Below are 12,853 nucleotides of genomic sequence, written 5' to 3' on the forward strand. Positions count from 1 at the left end.
AGTTTCCCCTAATTTGTTCTTGTGATAGTGAATGAGTTCTCATGAGATATGATGGTTTTAAAGGGCATGGTTTTCTCTGCTCCATCTCTCCTGCTGCCATATGAGACATGCCTTGCTTCCCTTCCCCATGACTGTAAGTTTTCTGAGGCCTCCCCAGAGACGTGGAACTGTGAGTCAATTCCACCTTCTTGTCTTTATAAATTTCCCAGTCTCAGGTAGTTCTTTATAGCAGTGTGAAAATGAACTAATACAGGCTCTTAATCACTTCTGATCATTAAAAGGGTTATTGAATAAAGTTATTTTTGGATTTGAAAGCATTTTAAAACCTCAAATTATTTTTTGCAAAGACTTTCAAAACCCCACATATAAATTAATAGCAAAGCCACACTAGGCCAGGCACAGTGGCTCATGCCTGTAATCCCAGCACTCTGGGAGGCTGAGGCAGGTGGATCACCTGAGGTCAGGAGTTCGAGACCAGCCTGGTCAACGTGGCGAAACAGAAAATTACTGGCATCTGGCCCATCCTGTAACCCACCTGGGAGGCTGAGGCAGGAGAATTGTTTAACCGGGAGGTGGAGGTTGCAAAAAAAAAAATAGCAAAACTACACTAAATAAGAGAAAACTTTATGGTAAATATCATCCATTAGGATAAATATCACCCATAAGCTATATGCTTTCTATTTTAAATTAGTAAAATTTCTGTATAACCTGACACTCTATATGATTGCATAACCTTTAGAAAGCAAAGGGAACCAAAGTAACCACCATAGCTCCAACTTCTAGAAAGGATAAGAGAGGAAAATGGGTTTGTATCTACTAGTTATCACATATTGTTAGCTGTAGCTTACTGATTGCTAAGTAGAAGCTGAGAAACTATAATACATAACCAAAGTCAACAGACTCAGTATATAACCAAAAGTTGTATTTAAATACACAGTATCAGTGAAACAGTAGATATGACTCAAAACACACAGTGATAAATGAAGATGTTTTCAGTTGTGCACAAAAGCAACAAAAAAGTTTTCACCTTTCTACGTAAGTCTCTTTGAAAACAAAACTGCAAAAGTGCTCATCAACACTTTTATAATAAACAGAATATGGCTGATCTTTCTGTTCACAATGGACCTAGGTCTTCAGGGAAATGTCTACTTTCCTAGATTATAATTTAGATGCTCAAGATTCATCATCACCCAGTGTGGGCAATGTGGTGAAACCCTGTCTCTACAAAACATACAAAAAAATTAGCCAGGCGTGGTAGTGTGCACCTGTCATCCCAGCTACTTGGGAGGCTGAGATGGGAGGATCGCTTGAGCCCAGTAGGTCGAGGCTGCAGTGAACCATGATTGTGCCACTGCACTCCAGCCTGGGGGATACAGTGAGACCTTGTCTAAAAAAAAAAATTTTTTTTTAAATCATTTTCTCCTAAATAAAAATTTTATGACGCTTTATCTGAAGATGCCATTTAATCCTACAATTCTTCCCAATTATTCCTATCTTGTGTCTTTTTTAACATGTTGGTCTGTTTCTTCCTACCTCTCCTAAGAGGAATTATTTTTCCATCCCCAAGCATTATATAATTTGAACGGCAAGTATAAGCAATAAATAAAAAGCAAAAAGAAACTTTACATATTAAACTGATACTATTAAGAAATGAGATTAAACATAAAAAAATGAGATTCCTTACCTTTAACTCGTTCTATTACTTTTGGTCTCTGTGGTCTGGACTTAGGAGATGGAGAATTAAATCTGAGATATGGTCCTTTTTTAAGAGTGCTTCGATGGCCCTGATAAACTGGCTTTCCATAGACTTGTAACATATAATCTTCATCTTGTATTACTGTGGTTGCTTTCAAAAGCCCCTATGTGTACAAAGTTATTCAACTCACCATGAAAACAGTCATCACTTATCTCACTTTTCTAAAGCCTCCTTTTGCTAGCTTAAGTATTATAATAAGAATGATTAAGTAAAAAATAACCTCTATTTTCAACAGCCTTTAAATTCTAGATACAGGTTTCAAGCATTAGTTTGAAAAGCTTTAAATATAAAAATCATCCACCTAAGAAACATGAAAATTTTTACATTACTAAGTATATTTTCAGCACCAACAAGAAACATTTAAACACATTTTACATATTTATTATACTCCAGTACAATAAAAATACAATAACCTTAACCTTTAAATAATTTCATACACTTCTGAACCCACCTTCAACCGAAATCTAAACGTCACAGAAAGGTAGCATTTACTGAGCATCTACTAAGTACAAGCATTGAATTAGATGCTTTACTGATCTGCTCAACAATCCATGTTTGGCACTTAGAAACTTATAGCCTAGTTACAGCAGTCAAAAAAAATTTCCTCCATACCATCTAGTACTGAGAGGTGACAGCATGCTGGCAGTCCTCACAGCCCTCGCTCACTCTCGGCGCCTCCTCTGCCTGGGCTCCCACTTTGGCTGGCACTTGAGGAGCCCTTCAGCCCACCGCTGCACTGTGGGAGCCCCTTTCTGGGCTGGCCAAGGCCAGAGCCGGCTACCTCAGCTTGCAGGGAGGTGTGGAGGGAGAGGCATGAGTGGGAACCGGGGCTGGGCGGTGCTTGCGGGCCAGCTGGAGCTCCGGGTGGGCGTGGGCTTGGCGGGCCCCCTACTCAGAGCAGCCGGCCGGGTCAGCCGGCCCTGCCGGCCCCGGGCAATGAGGGGCTTAGCACCCGGGCCAGTGGCTGCGGAGGGTGTACTGGGTCCCCCAGCAGTGCCAGCCCACCGGGGCTGCGCTGGATTTCTCACTGGGCCTTAAGCTGCCTTCCCGCAGGGCAGGGCTCGGGACCTGCAGCCCGCCATGCCTGAGCCTCCCACCCCCTCCATGGGCTCCTGTGCTGCCCCAGCCTCCCCAAAGAGCACCACCCCCTGCTGCACTGCGCCCAGTCCCATCACCACCCAAGGTCTGAGGAGTGCGGGTGCACGGTGCGGGACTGGCAGGCAGCTCTACCTGCAGCCCCGGTGTGGGATCCACTGGGTGAAGCCAGCTGGGCTCCTGAGTCTGGTGGGGATGTGGAGAACCTTTATGTCTAGCTCAGGGATTGTAAATACACCAATCGGCACTCTGTATCTAGCTCAAAGTTTGTAAACACACCAATCAGCACCCTGTGTCTAGCTCAGGGTTTGTGAATGCACCAATCGACACTGTATCTACCTACTCTGGTGGGGCCTTGGAGAACCTTTATGTCTCACTCAGGGATTGTAAATACACCAATTGACACTCTGTATCTAGCTACTCTGGTGGGGATGTGCAGAATCTTTATGTCTAGCTCAGGGATTATAAATGCACCAATCAGCACCCTGTCAAAACAGACCACTCGCCTCTACCAATCAGCAGGATGTGGGTGGGGCCAGATAAGAGAATAAAAGCAGGCTGCTCAAGCCAGCAGTGGCAACCTGTTCTGGTCCCCTTCCACACTGTGGAAGCTATGTTCTTCCACTCTTTGCAATAAATCTTGCTACTGCTCACTCTTTGGGTCCACACTGCCTTTATGAGCTGTAACACTCACCGCAAAGGTCTGCAGCTTCACTCCTGAAGCCAGCAAGACCACAAACCCACTGGGAGGAACGAACAACTCCAGATGCGCCGCCTTAAGAGCTGTAACGCTCACCGCGAAGGTCCGCGGCTTCATTCTTGAAGTCAGTGAGACCAAGAACCCACCAATTCCAGACACAGTACCATGCCTTGCCTATACTAGGCACTAAACATGCATTTGTTAAACTGAAAAATAAACTATACACACACACGCAAATGAAACACAATTTTGAGTACCATAAACCAGAGAATCTAGTTTTTGGACTAGATGATCCCTAGATATACCTTTATACCTGCTATAACTACAAAATGATGATGCCAGGGTGTGAGATCTCATAAGAAAGGAACTATCTATTTTGTTCAATGCTTTTCACATTATAAATCCAAAGCCCTAAATACCAATAGTGTAAAGATAGCTTACATTTGTATAGCCCTTCATATTTTTAAAACACCTTCACATTCGCTTCATTATTTATCTCTTGAAGGAAATGATCAATTATAACACAACAATTATGTTAAAAGAACAGATTAGGATCTTACTTCCTTTCTCTCTTTCTGTAAACTTGAAGCAGGCATGCCCCTCATAGGTAGACTTCTAAAATGCTCTTCCATTCGCTTTTGAGAATGTTTTCTTGGGATTACAGATTTGTTTCCAGTTTTATCTTGTGTGTTGGTTCTAATATCTTTAGTCATATTCTGACCTTTCTTGGTTCTCTGATTGTTCTGATCAAATCTTTTTTGTTCATCATCTGTTCTTGACAGTTCATCCTTAACATAACCAAAGTTAAAATTACTTAAAATATCTACAAATAGTAATGCTTTCACATCAGAAAGTATTAGAATTTATTTTTTGCTGTTATATAAATACAGTTTAGCAGTTTTAAATGCGTTAAAAATAAAGGATATTGGCTTTATTGGTTATATAAAAATCAAAATTCTCTGGAAAAATAAACAAAACCCTAAAAAGACTAGTATCTTTTGGAGTGGGGAATGGGAAATAATAGAAGGGTTGCAGGGGTAGCAGGACAACTTTGCATTACAAACCTTCTTACACTTTTTGATGTTTGAACCATATGAATTTTGCTAACAGTTTAAAAAATTAAAAATACGTTTCAAAAAGGCAAACAATTTTGTAACAAAACTCTGAGATAAATATAAATTAAAATTATGTGAAAGTTTAAACAAATATATTTTACGTGGGATTCATTGCAAAAGAGTAAGATACATTGCCAGTTAGCTGTAGAGCAAAAACTAGACTCCAAATCTTCTGACTCTTAGTTCAACTTTTTTTTGTGTGTGTACCATATAGTACCTAAAATAAATTTTTCATAACTTCATTAGAAATATATATTCTTCAACAACAAAGTTTTAAAATATATTTCTGTGTTTATTGCTGTAGAAACAGTACTGATGCTTCACCTTGCTACCCTTGTAAGTAGCATTTAAGCACATCTACAGTCAAAAAAACACATCTTGCACCCCAGGACAAAATAACAGCTTAGCCTGCCTAGTTCCCGCTCACTCAAATATATAAAATTTTTAAATTTCTTTAAATTATGGACCCTCTAAGAAAGATAACTCCCAGACTTTTTCAATGCTGGATGTTTGAAGATGTACCATGCCCGTTGTGGATGTGAGAAAGAGGCTGTTTTTCCCTCTGGAACTGCCTTCTGTAAACTTAGTAAATCTAGTTGGTTTTTTTCTCTTTGCATTACTCTGGTATTTTTACTTTGGCGGGCCAATGCTCCTAAATCCACTGTCTTCAAATATCTTTGCAAGTATAATTCTTTTTCCAAACACTTTTGCTAAAGTTTCTTTCAGATTATTCATCTTTTAGTTTTTGTCCAACAATTTGCCAAATAAGAGCCAGAATATAATTGGAGATAATATATTGTTAAACAAAGCTAAACTTATTACTAAGTAAATATAAAGAGTGACAGTTAAATTAAAAATAAGTGGATTTTTATATAAGAAATATTTTGAGAACAAATGTAATGCCTATAAATTGGAATCAATATTATCTTCTGAGAATTCACTTAATTTTCAGTTTTTTTCCAAGACATACCTGAATTTCTGCAGAAATGGTTTTAATCCATTCATCCACTGTCTTTCTGATCCTAATTTTCTCTGATATCTCTCTATAAAAGAGAAAAAGGAATTTTCTTAAATTAGCACTTACTGTCCTGAGCAGGACTTGGATCAGATCTAACTCTTATCTAGTTGTGAACCTGCTATCCTAATATCCTTCATCTGAAAAGGAAAGGATATTAGGATAGTAGAATGGGGGCCTAATATCCTTCATCTGAAAAGGAAAAACCTTTGGTATTTGTTTTCACGGTATTAGTTTTCATCAAATATTTGAAGGATAAATGTTTGAAAAGCACATGTGGATCCAAGAAGATATGTACAAAGAAAGAAAAAATTAAAAGAAAAATTTCCACCAGAAAAAAGTAGTACCACCATATATATACCCAAATTCCAACTTTATAATAAGTTCCACATCTTCAAAGTCAATAAAGAACCTTTTAAAAATATTAAAACTAATAGGAAAATACAGTGCTTAGAAAAAAATTATGAAGAAAGTGGAACTGGCAGACTCATAAATAACCTTGGGTGCCAACATCCTCTTACCTGTTGGTAGATAAAGCATTGATAAGCGAATACATGGCAGCTCCATCTTTTGCACGAATAATAGCTTCCAGGTTTTCTTCAAGTACTTTTTTATTGTTTTGTACTCCTCTCAAAACCTTCTCAGCATCTTTCAATACAGATCTTGTTGTATTGGTTGTTTGAAGCTTAACAAAATTCTGTGGAAGATCTGGAAGCTTCAACATACTCAGAGATTCTTTTGGCTTGAAAGAAAAAAAGACCAGAAAGTTACTAAACTCACATTGATTCCTTTAATCAAAATAACAGCTATCACTATTGTTGAGGCCATACATTATACCAATATATTCTAAGGACTCAATTTGTCAAACTGAAGACTTACAAAAGAATACTTGGCAATCAAAGTGTTTTTCCTCCATTTAGAAATACTAATGTGGGCCAGGCATGGTGCCTCATGCCTGTAATCCCAACACTTTGGGAGGCCGAGGCAGGTGGATCATTTGAGGTCAGGAGTTCAAGACCAGCCTGGCCGACATGGTGAAACCCTGTCTCTACTAAAAATACAAAAATTAGCCAGGTGTGGTGGCACACCCTTGTAATCCCAGCTGCTCGGGAGGCTGAGGCAGAAGAATTGCTTGAACCGGGAGGTGGAGCTTGCAGTGAGCCAAGATTGCGCCCTTGCACTCTAGCCTGGGCGACAACAGAGCAAGACTGTCTCAAAAAAATAAAAAAAAGAAAAAAAAGAAAAAAGAAAAGAAAAAAAACTAATGTGAGTGTTAAATAAAATAGAGGTGGGAAATCCACAGCAGTGCTAAGCAGTCCAGTGACCAATAATAGCTCTCTCTCTGCTGAAGAATGCTAAAATAAAATAAAATATAAGCAAGTTGGCTCTTTATGTATGGAAGATATGGCAGACATGATGGATTGTATAAATGAGTCCATTCATTCACAGGTCTCTTTTCCCCTTCCTCCCTTTCCAACAGAAGCTGGGAAGCCAGAGGTGGCTACATGGCTGTCCTGGTCAAGAAGCGATAAGTAGAAATCACTTAGTGAAGGCCTCTGGAAATATTTTATAAATGGAACAGATGCGGCTGACATGTCTTTTTCAGTGCTCTTTCTTCATCCTTCCTCCTAATTTCTATCTTTATAACTTTTATTCCTTTTTAATTTTTATCTTAATTAATCATTAATTTTAAGACCATTCCCACTTTACCTGGACCATGCTATTTGTTTCTTTCTCCTTTCGGCCAAGGTCATGAAGAACATCATCAGACTTCTGCATAGTCACTTTAGTTGTTCCTAGCTCTTCACAGGAAGGAAATCTTTGAGAAGGCAGAGTTTCAACACTACAGAAGATTTTTTAAAAAGTTTCCTAAATTGTTGTAAATTCAGTAAACATTTCACTACACAAATCTTTGATACAGTCTTAGCTATATTACTAAATGGTATCCTATTAAAACTGAACTATGGAATTAATCAGTTATGTGATTAAACAAATGAAACACAGAAAATCACAAGAGACAAAATTATCTAACCAGAAAAGTTTAGATGTAGCAGAAAAGGAGCAGGAAAAGGTTATGCTTTCAAGAAGCTAACATCCAAAAGCACTTCCAGATTGGTGGAGTAAGAACTTCTGAAAATCTGCTTTTCTGTAAGCACAATGAGAACCCTAGCAAAAATCATCAAAATCAAGTTTTTCTAACCTCTGGAAATTAGAGACTTGCAAGAACCCCAGGAGCATTTATTCAAGAAAAATGGCTGACTCTAAGTAAGACGAGCAAACTTTATAGAATTTTTTTAACTTGCCTCATTCTCGGGACCCTATTCCCAACTCTGTGGCGGCCTGGAAAACCAACAGCCTCACAACCACTAAAGACAATGGAATGGTTTCAGGCTCTCCTAAAAGTCTCATTCATAGTGTTTGTCTTTATTTGACCTGACTCACTGCTAGCTCAGTGAGAAAGTATCCCCAGGGCATTTTTCAAAAACAGTGGCAATTGTTTAATATCTCAGCAGCCTGAGGTAGGGACACTAGTTGGGGCAAACAAGACTGTGGTCAACAAATGTTAAAAATCTAGGTAATAAGATGTCCAAAGTGGAGTTTTGAAAAGCTCCAACATATTCCTAGGAATCTAGAAGGTCATGCCTTCTAGTCCACATACAGGGCTATGTACATGCCCAAGAGAGACCTGGGAAGGTCCTAATCACTCACTTCCGACCTTGAGGCTCTGTGCAAGTAGGAAGTGAAAGGCTAAAACAGACTCATAATCTGCCAGACATTGGGGGCATGCTCTAACACATGCATGTGCATGCACGCACACACACACATACACACACACACACACACAATCCATGGCAAAGAGAGGGAGACTTATCAGTTCAAGGCAGTTAAGGAAATCTCTTTCCAATCATTAGCAGACTAAGGTAAGTCTTGCCAAATATAGAATGATCAATAAAGAGATAGAAAACATTTTTTTAAAGGCAAACAGAAATTCTGCAGTTGAAAAATATAATAACTGAAATGTTTAATTCACTAGAGGGGCTCAGCACCATATTTGAGTTGGCAGAAGAAAGAATCAACAAACTTTAAGACAGGCTAATTGAGATTATGAAGAAAGGATTATGAGGATAATTGGGGAAAGAAAAATGGATGAAGAAAAATTAAGTCTTAGAGACCTGTGGGACACCATCAAGCACACCAACATACAACTCCTCATCAGAAACCATAGAGTCCAAAAGGCAGTCAGGTGACATATTCAAAATGCTGAAAGAAAAAGAACATCTACCAAAAATTCTATATGTAGCAAAACTATTCTTCAAAAGTGAAGGAGGGGACACCAGGGGTGTGTGTGCAGAGAGGGATGACCACGTGAAGAGACAGCAAGAGGGAGGCCACCTGCAAGTCAAGAAGAAAGGCCTCAAAAGAAACCAACCCGGCCAGCACCTTGATCTTGAACTTCCAGCTTCCACAACTATGAGAAACCAAATGTCTGTTTAAATGACAACAAAAAAGTGAGAAAGAAATTAAGACAGTACCAGATAAACAAAAACTGAGAAAATTCACTGCTAACAGACCTACCCTATAAGAAATACTATCAGGAGTCCTTCAGGGTGGAATAAAAGGACACTGGACTAACTTGAATCCATATGAAGAAACAGAGTACTGTTAAAGATGAACTATATAGGTGAATATAAAAGCCAGTATATGTATTTTTGTTCATATCTCTTTTCTTTTCCTATCTGATTTAAAAGAGCTGCATCAAGTAATAATTATCAGACTACACAGATGAGCTTATAATGTATTAAGATGTAATTTGTATGATAATAATAGAAGAAAAGGGGAGGGAACAAGGCTTTACTGGAGCAAAGTTTCTGAATAATATTGAAATTAAATCACTATTAATCCAAATTAGATTACTTTAAATTAATATGTTAATTGTAATTCCTAGAGTGACCACTAAGAAAATAACTCAATAATAGTAGAGAAAATGACAAAAGAATTAAAATGGTACAACTAGAAAATGTCTAATACAAAAGAAGGCACTAAGGGAGGAACAGTGAACTAAAAGACCTAAGGCGTATAGAAAGCAACATGGTAGACATAAAGCCTACCTTATCAGTAATTACATTAAATGTAAATAGACTATAATTTACAATATCTCCACATAAAATTACTCAACATATGGCTCCTCTAGTTCTTATTACTGTAGTTTTCAAGATGTTGAAGATAAATATAATTATCATGGCCCAGACTTGATTTTTTAAAAACTTTTTATTATGTAAAATTTCAAACATACACAAAAATAGAGAAAATACTAAAATGAACCTCATACACCCAATATTTAACTACAACAATCATTAACTTTTGGCTAGCCTCATTTTATCTATACTCTCAACCTACTTGCCCCTACCCTATCTTGGATTATTTTTGAAACAAATCCTAGATATCATTTAATCAGAAATGAATAATCCATACATTAGAAATTAATAATCTGCATTTCGAAAAAATGAGATATTCATTTCATAGCTATATTACAGAAAGGGGGAAGATATATTAGCATCAAAAATAGTAACTAAATCTAAGATAAATTTAAGAAGCAATGCTATAATTGATTAAAAGTCCCAAAGAAATTTGAAAAATCTGAACAAAGCTCTTTTCAATCTAGTTTTCATTCCAACCTCTTGTTTTTACCTGTTTGTTTTCTCAGGAGTCCATCCTATTTTTGACCTAGTTAGTGAAGTGGTGTTTGATGATTCACTTTTTCTTGTCAAAGAACCATTATTATTCAAAATTTGTTCCAATAGTCTTACATTTCCTGAAATAGAAGAGATATAGTATCATTTTCCAAATACTAATTCATTTCTCTTGTATATAATATCTCATATATTTGTATTCTGGCCTAAGTTAGCTTCTTATGATGATTATCTACTCAATTTATAGCCTACAAGCCGGGCGCAGTGGTTCACGCCTGTAATCCCAGCACACTGGGCGGCTGAGGTGGTGGGTGGATCATCTGAGGTTGGGAGTTCGAGACCAGCCTGACCAACATGGAGAAACCCCGTCTCTACTAAAAATAGAAAAAATTAGCTGTGTATGGTGGTGCATGCCTGTAATCTGAGCTACTTGGGAGGCGAGGCAGGAGAATTGCTTGAACCTGGGACACGGAGGTCACAATGACCCTAGATCGCGCCATCGCACTCCAGCCTGGGCGACAAGAGCAAAACTCCATTTCAAAAAAAAAAAAAAAAATTTATAGCCTACAATGTAGCCTACAATTTAGGCCATAAATACACTCATCAAATAAAACTAAATATTTATACCTCATAAAAACTATACCACAACCAGACGCAATGGCTCATGCCTGCAATCCCAGCACTCTGGGAGGCCAAGGCAGCAGGACTGCTTGAGGCCAGGAGTTTGAGACCAGCCTGGGCAACAAAGCAAGACCCTTACGTCTACAAAAAAATACATAAACAATTAAGTAAAAGTTTGAATTCATAGAAAAACCCCTAAATTTATTTCCATCACAGAAAAAAGGAATTTGACAAGTGTCATCATCATGAAGTCCAGTAAAATAGATGACTTTTATAATTTAGTAAAGAAGAGATTTATCTATTTCCTCAAAGTACCAATAAGTGGATCTATCCTTTAGCCTTGTTTGTATGTAGTAAGACTACATAATAATTTTTGGTGTGAGGTTGCCTTCTTTATTAAAGATTTTATTATCTTGTGACTTTCTTAAAATTCTTTAAATGTGTCTAAGATGGCCGGGCGCGGTGGCTCACGCTTGTAATCCCAGCACTCTGGGAGGCCGAGGCGGGCGGATCATGAGGTCAGGAGATCGAGACCACGGTGAAACCCTGTCTCTACTAAAAATACAAAAAAATTAGCCAGGCGTGGTGGCGGGCACCTGTAGTCCCAGCTACTCGGAGAGGCTGAGGCAGGAGAATAGCGTGAACCCGGGAGGCGGAGCTTGCAGTGAGCCGAGATTGCGCCACTGCACTCCAGCATGGGCGACAGAGCGAGACTCTGTCTCAAAAAAAAAAAAAAAAAAATGTGTCTAAGATAAGACTTGCATGCATTTAAATGACTCCAAGAATAAAAGTGTTTCGTTTAATATTTTACTTTTGTTAGAAGGGGTACATTTTAAGACTCTGTAATATACTATTTTTCTTTTAATTTTTTTATTTCCATAGATTTTTGGGGAACAGGTGGTATTTGGTTACATGAGCAAGTTTTTTATTGGTGATTTGTGCGATTTTGGTGCACCCATCATCCGAGCAGTATACACTGAACCCAATTTGTAGTCTTTTATCCCTCACCCCCTTCCCACCCTTTCCCCACAAGTCCCCAAAGTCCCTTATGTCATCCTTATGGCTTTGCATTATCATAGCTTAGCTCCCATTTATGAGTGAGAACATATGATATTTGGTTAATACATATCCCTTATAAAAGTTCTTGTCCTGTGTTAAAAAAGTTCATATAAGGCCGGGCGCAGTAGCTCACGCCTGTAATCACAGCACTTTGGGAGGCCAAGGCGAGTGGATCATGAGGTCAGGAGATCGAGACCATCCTGGCTAACACAGTGAAACCCCATCTGTACTAAAAATACAAAAAATTAGCCAGGCATGGTGGTGGGTGCCTGTAGTCCCAGCTACTCGGGAGGCTGAGGCAGGAGAATCGCTTGAACCTAGGAGGAGGAGTTTGCAGTGAGCTGATATGGCGCCACTGCACTCCAGCCTGGGTGACAGAGCAAGACTTCGTCTCAAAAAAAGTTCATATATTAGCACTTTTTCCAAGTGAACATGGTGATGAATGTTAAGTTTCTCTACGTTTTATTATTGAAATTCACACCTAAAAACAATATGAGGAAGCACGCTCTAAAAATGATCAGCCTTACCTTCAGCAAAGCATTGTTTTTTATTTATTAATAACAAAACTTGGCCAGGCACAGTGGCTCACATCTGTAATCCCAGCACTTTAGGAGGCTGAGGCAGGCAGATTGCTTGAGCTCAGCAGTTTGTGACCAGCCTGAGAAACATAGCGAAACTCCATCTATATGAAAAATACAAAAATTAGCCTGGTGTGGTGGCATGCACCTGTAGCCCCAGCTACTCAGGAGGCTGAAGTGGGCAGATCTACTGAGCCTGGGGAGGTAGAGGCTGCAGTGACAG

At 38.7% G+C, this 12,853-nt stretch overlaps 1 protein-coding gene across 15 annotated transcripts in view; it reads right to left on the reverse strand.

The window, feature by feature from the left end:
- KIAA0586 (KIAA0586 ortholog) overlaps window positions 1–12,853 on the reverse strand; it is a 122,905-nt gene that overhangs the window by 86,073 nt on the left and 23,979 nt on the right. For 11 of the 15 annotated variants that reach the window (XR_009210249.1, XR_009210250.1, XM_032179688.2 and 8 more), the window contains 6 exons: window positions 10,371–10,494; window positions 7,392–7,524; window positions 6,203–6,423; window positions 5,637–5,709; window positions 4,112–4,339; window positions 1,685–1,859 (listed from right to left, as the gene is read on the reverse strand). Coding sequence is in view for 13 of the 15 variants with exons in the window: in XM_032179688.2 (XP_032035579.1) it covers window positions 1,685–1,859; window positions 4,112–4,339; window positions 5,637–5,709; window positions 6,203–6,423; window positions 7,392–7,524; window positions 10,371–10,494 (954 nt within the window). In the remaining 2 variants the exon portion in view is untranslated. The remainder of the gene's footprint in view (window positions 1–1,684; window positions 1,860–4,111; window positions 4,340–5,636; window positions 5,710–6,202; window positions 6,424–7,391; window positions 7,525–10,370; window positions 10,495–12,853) is intronic. The other 4 variants (XM_058429480.1, XM_058429479.1, XM_058429478.1 and 1 more) reach the window with 1 other exon arrangement.

This window comes from Hylobates moloch, unplaced genomic scaffold, assembly GCF_009828535.3.
Source record: "Hylobates moloch isolate HMO894 unplaced genomic scaffold, HMol_V3 SCAFFOLD_16, whole genome shotgun sequence".
Taxonomy (NCBI): domain Eukaryota; kingdom Metazoa; phylum Chordata; class Mammalia; order Primates; family Hylobatidae; genus Hylobates; species Hylobates moloch.